The 13,089-nt window shown below is 40.0% G+C and overlaps 3 protein-coding genes across 4 annotated transcripts in view; 1 reads left to right on the plus strand and 2 right to left on the minus strand.

Moving 5' to 3' along the window:
* Nucleotides 1–2,946, minus strand: part of nphp4 (nephronophthisis 4) — a 218,076-nt gene extending 215,130 nt beyond the window's left edge. For both annotated transcript variants that reach the window (XM_046365548.1, XM_046365547.1), the window contains exons 1-2: nt 2,677–2,946; nt 2,329–2,490 (exon numbers count right to left, since the gene is read on the minus strand). In XM_046365548.1, the coding sequence (XP_046221504.1) occupies nt 2,329–2,490; nt 2,677–2,826 (312 nt within the window). In that variant the 5' untranslated portion in view covers nt 2,827–2,946. The remainder of the gene's footprint in view (nt 1–2,328; nt 2,491–2,676) is intronic.
* Nucleotides 2,947–4,082: 1,136 nt separating this feature from the next.
* Nucleotides 4,083–8,139, plus strand: LOC124045841 (DNA fragmentation factor subunit beta-like). The gene is made up of 7 exons (XM_046365550.1): nt 4,083–4,254; nt 4,334–4,460; nt 4,910–5,095; nt 5,249–5,328; nt 6,764–6,937; nt 7,040–7,140; nt 7,299–8,139. Exons 1-7 carry the CDS (start codon nt 4,132–4,134, stop codon nt 7,366–7,368), a joined length of 861 nt encoding a protein of 286 aa, XP_046221506.1. The 5' UTR covers nt 4,083–4,131; the 3' UTR covers nt 7,369–8,139.
* A 133-nt stretch (nt 8,140–8,272) lies between these two features.
* On the minus strand, nt 8,273–11,602 carry LOC124045840 (UPF0688 protein C1orf174 homolog). The gene is made up of 4 exons (XM_046365549.1): nt 11,280–11,602; nt 10,900–10,992; nt 9,781–10,152; nt 8,273–8,767 (listed from the first exon to the last, which is right to left on the minus strand). Exons 1-4 carry the CDS (start codon nt 11,538–11,540, stop codon nt 8,633–8,635), a joined length of 861 nt encoding a protein of 286 aa, XP_046221505.1. The 5' UTR covers nt 11,541–11,602; the 3' UTR covers nt 8,273–8,632.
* Nucleotides 11,603–13,089: the final 1,487 nt, after the last annotated feature.

The raw sequence follows: 13,089 nt of genomic DNA on the forward strand, positions 1-13,089 counted from the left end.
ACATTCTAGCCCTGTCCAAAAACAACCATTGGCAACTACAAACTGCTCAAAAACTAAGGCTCTCGTACCAGAGATGAGGCAAAAAGTTAACTTTTTGACATGTTACCCAACTGCCTTCAGTTCTGCAGTCAGCTTTGTTGGTAATTCACAGAGAAGTCAGCAAACGCTTGTTGTTGTTTGCTTCTTATCATCGGTCTATGGTGCATAAGTACAAGGTATCAAATCCAACGCAAATTATTGGCTTTCTTGTACCTCAGCAAATCCAGAGCCGCCTATCGGTATGAAAGTTTTTTTTAAATCTCCCAGCAAGAACATTCAATCAACTTAAAACGGTTTCCTTGAGTTGATTGAATATGGCACTGGGTCTGGCCTCTTAAGCCTGTCAAGACAACACAACACGTAAAGCTGAAGCCATTGAACGACTGTGGGCTTTACAGGCGACTCCCGACTGACTGATCTACAAACCACCTTGCATGCTTACATACAGTGCCTTGCGAAAGTATTCGGCCCCCTTGAACTTTGCGACCTTTTGCCACATTTCAGGCTTCAAACATAAAGATATAAAACTGTATTTTTTGTGAAGAATCAACAACAAGTGGGACACATTCATGAAGTGGAACGACATTTATTGGATATTTCAAACTTTTTTAACAAATCAAAAACTGAAAAATTGGGCATGCAAAATTATTCAGCCCCTTTACTTTCAGTGCAGCAAACTCTCTCCAGAAGTTCAGTGAGGATCTCTGAATGATCCAATGTTGACCTAAATGACTAATGATGATAAATACAATCCACCTGTGTGTAATCAAGTCTCCGTATAAATGCACCTGCACTGTGATAGTCTCAGAGGTCCGTTAAAAGCGCAGAGAGCATCATGAAGAACAAGGAACACACCAGGCAGGTCCGAGATACTGTTGTGAAGAAGTTTAAAGCCAGATTTGGATACAAAAAGATTTCCCAAGCTTTAAACATCCCAAGGAGCACTGTGCAAGCGATAATATTGAAATGGAAGGAGTATCAGACCACTGCAAATCTACCAAGACCTGGCCATCCCTCTAAACTTTCAGCTCATACAAGGAGAAGACTGATCAGAGATGCAGCCAAGAGGCCCATGATCACTCTGGATGAACTGCAGAGATCTACAGCTGAGGTGGGACACTCTGTCCATAGGACAACAATCAGTCGTATATTGCACAAATCTGGCCTTTATGGAAGAGTGGCAAGAAGAAAGCCATTTCTTAAAGATATCCATAAAAAGTGTCGTTTAAAGTTTGCCACAAACCACCTGGGAGACACACCAAACATGTGGAAGAAGGTGCTCTGGTCAGATGAAACCAATTTAACTTTTTGGCAACAATGCAAAACATTATGTTTGGCGTAAAAGCAACACAGCTCATAACCCTGAACACACCATCCCCACTGTCAAACATGGTGGTGGCAGCATCATGGTTTGGGCCTGCTTTTCTTCAGCAGGGACAGGGAAGATGGTTAAAATTGATGGGAAGATGGATGGAGCTAAATACAGGACCATTCTGGAAGAAAACCTGATGGAGTCTGCAAAAGACCTGAGACTGGGACGGAGATTTGTCTTCCAACAAGACAATGATCCAAAACATAAAGCAAAATCTACAATGGAATGGTTCAAAAATAAACATACCCAGGTGTTAGAATGGCCAAGTCAAAGTCCAGAACTGAATCCAATCAAGAATCTGTGGAAAGAACTGAAAACTGCTGTTCACAAATGCTCTCCATCCAACCTCACTGAGCTCGAGCTGTTTTGCAAGGAGGAATGGGAAACAATTTCAGTCTCTCGATGTGCAAAACTGATAGACATACCCCAAGCGACTTACAGCTGTAATCGCAGCAAAAGGTGGCGCTACAAAGTATTAACTTAAGGGGGCTGAATAATTTTGCACGCCCAATTTTTCAGTTTTTGATTTGTTAAGAAAGTTTGAAATATCCAATAAATGTTGTTCCACTTCATGATTGTGTCCCACTTGTTGTTGATTCTTCACAAAAAAATAGTTTTATATCTTTATGTTTGAAGCCTGAAATGTGGCAAAAGGTCGTAAAGTTCAAGGGGGCCGAATACTTTCGCAAGGCACAGTAACTACTTATTATTTGTATTGTAGATCAGTAAGTCACAATTAGCTCACAATGCATCACAAATGTGATGCCTTCAAACAGGGCCAGTGACTTTAGGTATCAACGGAGTAGGCAGTGTCAACAGGGCGTATCAGCGTAAACCGCTCCTTTATAATACTAAAACCACTCAGGATAATGTGGTTGACAATGTTAACTGTGTGTTTCCCTAGAACAGTTGCATACCTCATTAAACATTGCCCTGTGGACACCACTCATCTGTTGGGGTGAGCTCTTCAACGTTCTCCCGAAGAAGTGCTGGTGGCTGGTATCAAACAGGGAAACACTCAGCTGGTACTTGACTGGTTCCCTCTTTCGATTCCCTTCGGACTCCCCTTCCTTCTTCTCCTAAGTGATGAGGGGAGTAGAAATGTTTGTAACTGGAAATCAATTAAAAACGGATCCCTAGCTAAACATTGGCAACTCTACTAACGTTTGTCTACCTACCAGGCTGGGCTAGAATCAAACTTTCGAATGGCATTAGCTAGCTAGCTCTTCGGATGCCAGGTTTATGCAAATACGGCGTAGGCCTACCTGTTGAATGTGAGGTCCATCAAGATGCTTCAGGATGATTTGGAAGCCATGAGAATGGGTGTGGGATGAGTCCTGTGCCAGTCGAACAGTCTGGCTGTGTGGAGGAATCACCCGTCCTCTCTCAAACAGTCCTTTCCAGTCGTCGGTCATTGAGAGGATATTTCGAGTCTGCAGCAAAGTCAAATTTCGCTAGCTATATTTAGCTAAAACTACAACACTTAGCTTGCTAGTTAGTGGGTTTTGTTTGGTGTGTTTGCTATCAGTAAGTAACGTTAGGACTTCTTCATTAAGATACCAAAGCGAACTTTGCACTATTCTCAAACCTCAGAAAATAAGATTGTTACCCAAACTAGCAAGTAAAATGTCGCGCAGTTGTATAAAAATCACTGTTTTACCCTCGCTTATTTGAAATCCTAGCTATCCAGGCATGTTGGCAACAAGGGAAGCAAAATAGCTGACTTTCAAAAGGGGGTAAAGATTTAAAAGGTAAATAAATGAAGGTACGAATAGTAAAAAAATATATTTTATCAAATCGACTGATATATTCAAAGATTAAAGATGTTAATTTTTAATTGGATTATGTAAATGCAGGATTACCAAATGACCTGAATGAAATTGTTCTATTACCCTATGTCCCCTTTAAATTGGTTTCTCCCGTCACTTGGCATCGGTTACTACGGTGATATTAACGTTGCTATGCCTTATCTTCTTATTCGTTCAAAATGTACTAAAGAGAGCGGGAGACCAGCACGTGTCCATATCGCCACCCTCTGGTTTGGGAAGGATACATGCTGTTGGACATTGCATATTACATTTACATTTAAGTCATTTAGCAGACGCTCTTATCCAGAGCGACTTACATGTTGTATTCTCTATGCAAAACGATCCTCATCCACAGACCCATTTACATTTGGATTTAAATACAGCCTTGTGTATACTGTAGTGGTCAGGGTGAGGAGGACCATAACAAATCCTAATAATTTGGACATCATATTCTATCTTCCTAGGGATTGACTGTTAAAATACACTGGCCAATGCCACCACTAGGAGAAATGGGGAGAACTTGCATAGCACACTCACCAGCTGTTTTATTTAATCTTTATGTAACTAGGCAAGTCAGTTAAGAACAAATTATTATGTACAATGATGGCCTATCCCCTTACACTGTGTATAAGACAGTAGTTTTGGAATTGTTAGTTAGATTACTTGTTGGTTATTACTGCATTGTCGGAACTAGAAGCACAAGCATTTCGCTACACTCGCATTAACATCTGCTAACCATGTGTATGTGACAAATAAAATTATATTTGAGTGACTGTCAACTGTGTGCACGTGCAGTTCTAAAACGCTAGATGGCAGTATATTAGATAATTTTCCAACCTGTCCTGTAGCTGGCAGCATGCATCGTTTCTTTGTGTGTTTCTGCACATTGGTCTTCATAGAAGAAAAGGCGCAATGTTTGGACTTCAAAGAAAAAAACAAGTTGTCAAAATAAGAAGCCTGAATGAAACAAAAAAATATGGGGTGGCTGCAACAAGTCTGAAAGAGCTTCTCAAAAAGGGGAGTAAACTTCTACAGGTACGATTTCGTCCAGTAGTGGCGATAATGAAAGTTACATTATTTTGTTTAAATTATTATGTGAATCATGTTCTTCTAGGTTCCACTCGTCGGTTCGCATATTTCATTGTATGAAGATGGAACAGAATTGACAGAGGACTATTTCCGAAGTCTTCCAGACAATGCTGAACTTGTCCTTCTTGCCATGGATGAGAGATGGAGCGGCTGTGAGTGAAACATTAAAAGTAAAGATTGTAAAAAAAGAAACATAGTCTGAGGTTGTTAGTTGGCTAGTTACTATGTGGCATGCACAATGCACATTCATATAGGGTTTAGGACCTACTTTATGTAGCTGTGCATGGTAAATAAATGATAACAATACTAACTTAAATATGCACTTATACAAATATGCATAACCTTGTGGTGATTGATTTGAAAGGGATGCATTGGTAAAAGTAATGGAAATATAGCCTTGCTTTCACTCGTAGGAAGAGCGGTTAACCAGGCCCATGTATTGAGTAGCCTAACCATGCCTGCCAGTGATTACTTGCCAGTGAGGCTTGTCTGGGCTTCAAATACAGTCGGTTACATGGGTGCCATGACTCCGATGTTTAGGTTAACAGGGGCTGTTCTGTGAACCAATTGAAATAACTGTTATGATTTGTGATTATTTCAGTTGTCTGCGACATAGGCCGGTTGCTGGACACCGACAGGAACTCAGATCTTCTGATTGATGCGGCTAAGGGGCTTCTTTCAAACGAGCGGTCTCCAAAGAGACGCAGACTCCTGGGGGACCTGCTCCTGCACTTGAAGGACAGCTCTGAGGCTGAAAACAGAGAAGACGATGAAGACTGGTTCCAAGGTAACAAGTCCTCAATCTTGGGATGGATAGAAATCCTGCAGGAAACAATGTGGCAGCCAAAAGAAAGATGGAGAAAAACAAGGACATTTTTATTTTTTAATCTGAAACAAACTGTCTCTTTACGGTTATACCGTTCTATTTTTGGGCTTTCAGGAATTGATGACAGATTTAAGACCAAATCGGCCTACATGAAGTACAACTGTGAGAACAGGATTCGTGGATACATGAAGGAGGTGAAGCTACAGTGCCTTCAAAGTATTCATACCACTTGACTTATTACACGTTGTGTTACAGCTTGAATTCAAAATTGATTAAATATTTTTTTTTATACATCTACACACAATACCCTATAATGACAAAGTGAAAACATGTTTTTAGAAATGTTGGCAAATGTAATACAGAAATATCAAATTTACATAAGTATTCACACCCCTAAGTCAATACTTTGTAGAAGCACCTTTGGTAGCGATTCCAACTGGCAAGTCTTTAAGAGCATTCCACACATGGATTGTGCAGCATTTGCTCATTGTTCTTTTCAAAATTCTTCAAGGTCTGTCAAGTTGGTTTTTGATCATTGCTAGAAAACCATTTTCAGCTCTTGCCATAGATTAAAGTACAAACTGTAACTCGGCCACTCAGGAACATTTGGCTTTTTGGTTAGAAAATCGTGTAGATTTGACCTTGTGTTTTACATTATTGTCCTGCTGAAAGGTGATTTTTTTAATCTCCTAGGGTCTGGTGGAAAGCAGACTGAACCAGGCTTTCCTCTAGGATTTTGCCTGTGCTTAGCTCCATTTATTTTTTATCCTGAAAAACTCCCCAGTCCTTACAAGCATAACCACATGATGCAGCCACCACCATGCTCGAAAATATGGAGAATGCATTGTATTTGCCCCAAATATAACACTTTGAATTCAGGACAAAGTTAATTGTTTTGCCACATTTGTTGCAGTGTTACTTTGGTGCCTTGTTGCATGTTCTGGAATACCTTTGTATTCTGTACAGGCTTCCTTTTCACTCTGTCATTTAGGTTAGTATTGTGGTGTAACTACAATGTTGTTGATCCATCCTCAGTCGTCTATGCCATTAAACTCTGGCTCATGGGATATTCAATGTCTGCTTTCAAAATATATATATCTACCAGTAGGTGCCCTTCTTTTCAAGGCATTGGAAAACCTCCCAGGTCTTTGTGGTTCAATCTGTTTGAAATTCACTGCTCCACTGAGGGACCTTAGATCATTTTACGTGTGGGGTACAGAGATGAGGCAGTCGTTCAAAAATCATGTTAAACACTTATTGCACAGAGTCAGTCCATACAACTCATGTGACTTAAGGACATTTTTACTCCTGAACGTTAGGCTTTGGTGATGAAAAGGGGTTGAATTCTTGACTCAAGACATTTCAGCTTCAACGTGACAGCAACAATCTCAATTGAATCCATTTTAAATTCCGGCTGTAACACAATGTGGAAAAAAGGGTGTGAATACTTTCTGGTGACACTGTATATAACTGATGCTTTGGTTTCACGCTGAAAGTGGTTGGCACTGTCAAGAAGTGATCTTCAAAAGCCGTACCTCATAACAAACCTACTCCATACATACTGTCAATTGTAATCTGCCCTATTTTCCGAGGAAAGAATACACGTGACAGACTTTCTCTTATTCACAGGTGCATAGTTATGCTCAAACCATCCAAAAACCTAAACTCAAGGACGAATACAAGAAGACTGCAGAGTGCTTAGTGATGCAGCTGAAATCTGACAAGTACAATGGTTGCTACTTTAACAGGAAAGAAAAGGAACAAAATCGACTATGCACCCAGGAAGGATGGTTCTCCTGTCAGGTAACATTGATAGCATAGATATTATAATGGTAACTAACAGGACCAGATTATGTTTGGCTCAGTAGCATCCTGTGTCCTTTCCCATCTCTCTCCTTTCCTCAGGGTGCTTTTGACCATGATGAATGCAAGTCCCTTCACTCAATCAACCCCTATGGAAACCGAGAGAGCAGGATCCTCTTTAGCACCTGGAACTTGGACCACGGGTGGGTTTAGTGAATAACGGTTATAAATATTCAGAATGTTACAACAAAATTGTTTGTAAACAGTAACAAAAAAGCTTGCTTGATTATCAATTGCAATTGTTAAGGTCATTTAAGGACAAGTTTTATCAAATCTAGACTGAAATATGTTTCTGTCCCAGGATTGAAAAAAGAGGACAGTCATTCCTACCCTGGTGGAAGCACTGCAGAAACACAAGAGCAGCAACATAAACCTGGACTATTTTTACAAACTGCTGTTTACTCAGGTGCCCATGACTTGCTCTGTGACAAAAGGAAAATTTACAAACGAAAATGATTCTCAAATGTGAAGGGTATATGTTTTTCTAATGTTTATTCTTGAATTTTGTATTTTTTATTAACTAGCTAACGGATGAAGTGCAAGACGCATGATAACTGGTAAATAACTAAATGTAATTATGGGCAGGGAACATTTCTGCTACTATCAGAACAGCTTATTTATTGATCATTTTGTGCACTCCATTTTAAAGCTATCCATTTGAGTAATAGTCAATGGACCAATTGCAAATCGTCCCAAGCCCTACACACGGGTATATTCTGTTCGATTCAACGTTTGCACCATCGCGTGTCAGTTTGTACTGAACAACACGTTCCCCCCAATACAGCGCACACCAGTCTTCAATAGCCTTTGAGGTACGTTTGGTGGGTGTGGCCTGATCAATATGGATGTGCCCATTTCAAATGGTAAAATGTGTCACACACGCCATACAGTCGCTCTCTGGGCCACCATAATGACACCGTTCAACTATTTGTTCAGAACAATACTGCTTCCATTGAAATGAAATGCTTAACATTGCTCTGTACTACTGAATGCACCCCTGGTGATTTGATTGGTATAAGCAAATGGTGAAACTTCCACCCAGTTTATCGGTGGAGCTATTACCATATTGATTACATCTGTCAAATCCTCTGAACTCCAGAAGAGCATAGGGTGGGGGTTGAAATATTAAAGGTTTGACTATTGTTGGAGTCAAGCAGATTTGATGATTACAGCTGATTTGAGCGCAGCTCCATGGCCTATAAGTGTAATTAGATAATTATGTTATAAAGTTCTACTTAGTTTCAATAGCACAATACAAAACAGCAGACACAGGTATTTGAACATTTAAGTTCTTGTATTGGCAATGCAACTTTGACTACAAATATTGTGCATACATAAGGCATTCAGTAACAATATTGTAAAAGATACAATATAAATAAAACTATCTGAGCACTTAACCTGTACCATTTAAACAATATACAGTATAGATAATTGAAAAGCAAAGTTTTGTTAGTGCAAATATTAATACAAAGATGTATAACTTTAGGGTATATGCTGGCAAAACATTAACTTGATACCCTGGTTCTGTTGAACGAATCCACGTTATCAGGCTCAACTGTGAAGTTAGGCTTGTTAAGGTCGTTTAAGGACAAATTTTATTCCATCCTATTGATAGGAATGAGTTATTTCTGTAAATTAAGTGCCAACTATTTCATCTTGCTGCATTTCTGTGTAGCCCTCTTCATCACTGTCCTCTTTGGCATAGTACTGTCGTCTCCTGTGCTCCCTCCTGCTGAAGGTCGAAGTGGCCGTAGATCTCCGTGGACAATCCTACAAGGCAAATAACAGCATGTCAATAACCATGTTTCCATCCAGTTTTTACGCGATAAAAAGTCATATATAAAAAGACGATCACAACAGCTGTGATGGAAACAACGTTTTGGTACAATTTAATAAATACAGAACGAATTTGTTAATTTGACATGGTGGGATCTTAGTCAGTAAAATTAATTATGCAAGAATTGGCCGTGGAAATATTGATAGAATAACTATCATATCGAAGTAAACTTGGGAGTCACACAATGTTATGGTATGTGATCCTCCCACTACAACTCCGGAAACCATGCAGTTTTAGGCTACAGATTAAATAAGTTATGAACTTCACAAGGTGATGAAAGTGCAGTGATCTTGATGCTCCTTTCCAATAAATATAGATGGGTCGGATTCTGGTGGCCCTTATCCATAATAATCTCATCATATAGACTAGCTTACCCCCACTGTATCTGAGCTGTTGGCCAGAGCTCATGTGCCAAGACCAGAGTAGGTACAACATGAGTTTCTGCTGCCATTTCTCACAATTAATTTTACAGGCAAAAATATCAACTTGTCTAGTGTATTTAGTTATGTCGACATTTGGAAAGTTTACCGACAAATGTTTCCATCAGGCCTGTTGTGACTTTTTCACGCGCTTGTTGGAAATAGGAAACTCGGAAATGTCCAACTTGCTAACCTGTTATAGTGATACACGTGCCGCATTCAACCAGTTAACTGAAATTTCCCACATGCTTTCTTGTTCCGACTAGCACATGAAAGCAGAATTACTCGCATAATAAAGGTTGGATGGAAACCTTTATTGGTTGCGTTTACACAGGCAGCCCAATTCTGATCTTTTCCCCACCAAAATATAGCTTTTCTGAACTGTACTGATTGGTCAAAAGACACATTTTTGAAGATTTTATTTAAAATAATTTTGCTGCCTGTGTAAAACGCAGCCATTGTGCTCCAAACATCAGACCAGGATCTTGTTTATCACACCTAACACTTGTTATAAAATCTCATCTCACCTGCACAACTTCCATGTTTCCAAAGAACTTTTCCACAGGAAGAACCTGGTTACTGTCATCATCAAGGAAGACGCTCTTGTCAATCACAACACCCTCTTCTGTTTCGTCATCCTCCGTCTTCTCTGGCAACCCGTTTGTTTGACAGTAATTCAACTCCAATCGCACACCGTTCTCTTTACCCTCCCACAATTCCTCCAGGTCTGGTGATGCTCCACAGCTTGTCTTTTCAGGCCTCTCACAACCATCGCAGCTGAGCCTCTCAGAAATGCTTGTTGACTCCCTACAACCACCAACCATCCAGTCATTCAGGGCCATTTCTGTTTTTGAGTCTTCAATTTTCATTTTTTTAACATGCCTCCTCTTCCCTGAACTCTATAAAGTCAAAAAACAACTTATTAAAAATAATAAACAGGCTTCCATGACACTATTAATGACAATCCCAGTGGTGGAAAAAGTACCCAACTGTCAAACTGGTGTAAAAGTAAAGAGATCTTAACAGAAAATGACTCAAATAAAAGTTACCCAGTAAAATACTACTTGAGTAAAAGTATTTGGTTTTAAATATACTTAAGTATCAAAAGTAAATGTAATTCCACTGTTGGTTAAGGGCTTGTAAGTAAGCATTCACAGTAAGGTCTACACTTGTATTCAACACGTGACAAAGTTTGATTTGAATTGCTCAAATCTACTTAAATATCAAAAGTACAAGTATGGATAATTTCTAATTCCTTATTAGGAAAGCCAGAACACTATTATTATTATGTATGGATAGGCAGGGACATATGCCAACACTCAGACACCACTTACAAACAAAGTATGTGTTTAGTGAGTCCGCCAGATCATAGGTAGTAGGGATGTTCTCTTGGTAACTGAATTGGACCATTTTCTGTCCTGCTAAGCATTCGAAATGTAACGAGTACTTTTGGGTTTCAGGGAAAATATATGAAGTGAAAAGTACATTATTTTCTTTAGGAATGTAGTAAAGTAAAAATATTACATAGTAAAGTACGGATACCCAAAAAACTAAGTAGTACTTTAAAGTATTTTTACTTTAGTACTTTACACTCTTGCGTAATCCATAATGTAAAATGAAAACAGAAGAACTAAACGTTCACCGACCTTATCTGAACTCTTCACCTCGAGATGGACCCTGCTTGAGGAAACAGCGCACATCCCCTTTCGCCGCTTCAAGTTGCTAACTCGGCTCGGCATCTGAAATGAGGAGTTCACACATGTTGTTAACTCAGTTGGACAACTGGACATTAGCTAACACTTCTAGCTGGCTAACCAACTGTTACTGCCCCACTTTTAGCAGACTAAACTCTGATGTTACTCTGATGCCCCACTAGCTGTTAAAAGACTAAACAATTCCCAAAGACAATGCAAAATGTAATAAATAACTACCCGAAGTGTTAAAAATAATATAAATAGTGTTGTGGGAGTTTAACTAGCTAACTTAACGTTAGTAGCTGCAGTAACTAGCCAACTCTTAACGTTACCTGGATAGCTATGTCGGTCGCTGGCTTGCAATCTTGTAAACAGTCGCTTTTTTCACAGTCAGTGGATGTAGCCAAATTAGCTAATAAAATCCAGTAATTGTGTTGTAAATACAGGTAGTCGGCAAACTGTAAAATCGTGGTTCTGATAAAGCGCCGCCGTGGTGAAACGAGACAGCTTCCGAACCCGACTAAAAGTTTCTGTATAGAAGTCACGTGCAAGTAATTATTTTCCGTCTCCAGTTTTGGAGAAGAAAACAGCATATGCGTCAGTAGGGTTACCTCGACCTTACACCGGGCTCAATGCTGATTGAGGTGATATGCTGGCTTCCACTAGTTAGCACAGCCACAAAGTCAAATTGAGAGGGGGCCAGTTGCGACATTATCTCAGTCATCCACCAGGTAGGGTCTCTATGCTGCCACCTACTGATAGGCTGCCACCTACGCCCAGTGCAGTGCATCTCTCGGGAATAGTGGGGGGTGTCGAAAGGAACCATATAAGGATTAGTGTGGGTTTCAAAATTAACCATAAAAAGGAGAAGTGGGGATTTCGAAAGAGTATTTTAACACTAGCAGCGCTGGAATTCCATAACTACTAGGACCGCCATGACTTTATTTCTATTATTATTATGATTATTATTTCAAATATTCAATAATACATAGATTGTAAAGTGAATGTGAAATAAGTTAATGTAGCTAACGTTAGCTAGCGTTTACATTTACGAAAAACATAACATTACGTACACGGCTACCTGTAGGTAATGTTCTAAGACAACTCACAGTGAGTTCATCTTTTTTGTTGTTGTTGCATAAATTAAATTCCTTCATTTAATTTCTGCAGACCATGACTGACGTCTTGAGTGGCATATTTCAAAACCCCCACTTCTCCTTATTGGTTCCTTTCGAAACCCCCACTTTATCTGAGAGATAACATATCATGCAGCAATGTTATGCTGGTGAATGAGGACCCAAAAGCGACTTAACGAAAACAGAGTCTTTATTCCAGTATATGACAAAAGTGATAATCCTGGAACTTATCAAGGAGAAAACAAAACAGGAAAACTAAATCCACTCGTCAGTAGCGAGGACTGACTGGAGACTCGACCATAGACTGCAGGTTGCTTCGGGAAGGCACCGACCGTAGCAGACTAAGACACCTGCTCACACGCAGCATCTGAAGAAGATAAAACACGACAGGGCGAGACAAGGACACAGAACAGCGAACATCATACAAGGATCCGACAAGGACAGAAGCGGAAAACAAGGGGAGAAATAGGGGCTCTAATCAGAGGGCAAAATAGGGGACAGGTGTGAAAAGAGTAAATGAGGTAGTTAGGAGAATGAGGAACAGCTGGGAGCAGGAACGGAATGATAGAGAGAGAGAGCGAGAGAGGGAGAGAGGGAGGGGGATAGAAAGAGGGAACGAACCTAATAAGACCAGCAGGGGGAAACGAACAGAAGGGAAAGCACAAGGACAAGACAATATATGACAAAACATGACAAGCAAAGGTAACCTGCCTAAATTATTACCGCCCATAGCACTCGGTAGCCATGAAGTGCTTTGAAAGGCTGGTCATGGTTCACATCAACACCATCATGCCAGAAACCCTAAAACCACTCCAATTTGCATACTGCCCCAACAGATCAACAGATGACGCAATCTCAATCGCACTCCACACTGCCCTTTCCCACCTGGACAAAAGGAACACCTATGTGAGAATGCTGTTCATTGATTACAGCTCAGCGTTCAACACCCTAGTACCCTCAAAGCTCATCACTAAGCTAAGGACCCTGGGACTAAACATCTCCCTCT

The sequence above is a fragment of the Oncorhynchus gorbuscha genome, linkage group LG10 (genome assembly GCF_021184085.1).
Source record: "Oncorhynchus gorbuscha isolate QuinsamMale2020 ecotype Even-year linkage group LG10, OgorEven_v1.0, whole genome shotgun sequence".
Classification (NCBI taxonomy): Eukaryota; Metazoa; Chordata; class Actinopteri; order Salmoniformes; family Salmonidae; genus Oncorhynchus; species Oncorhynchus gorbuscha.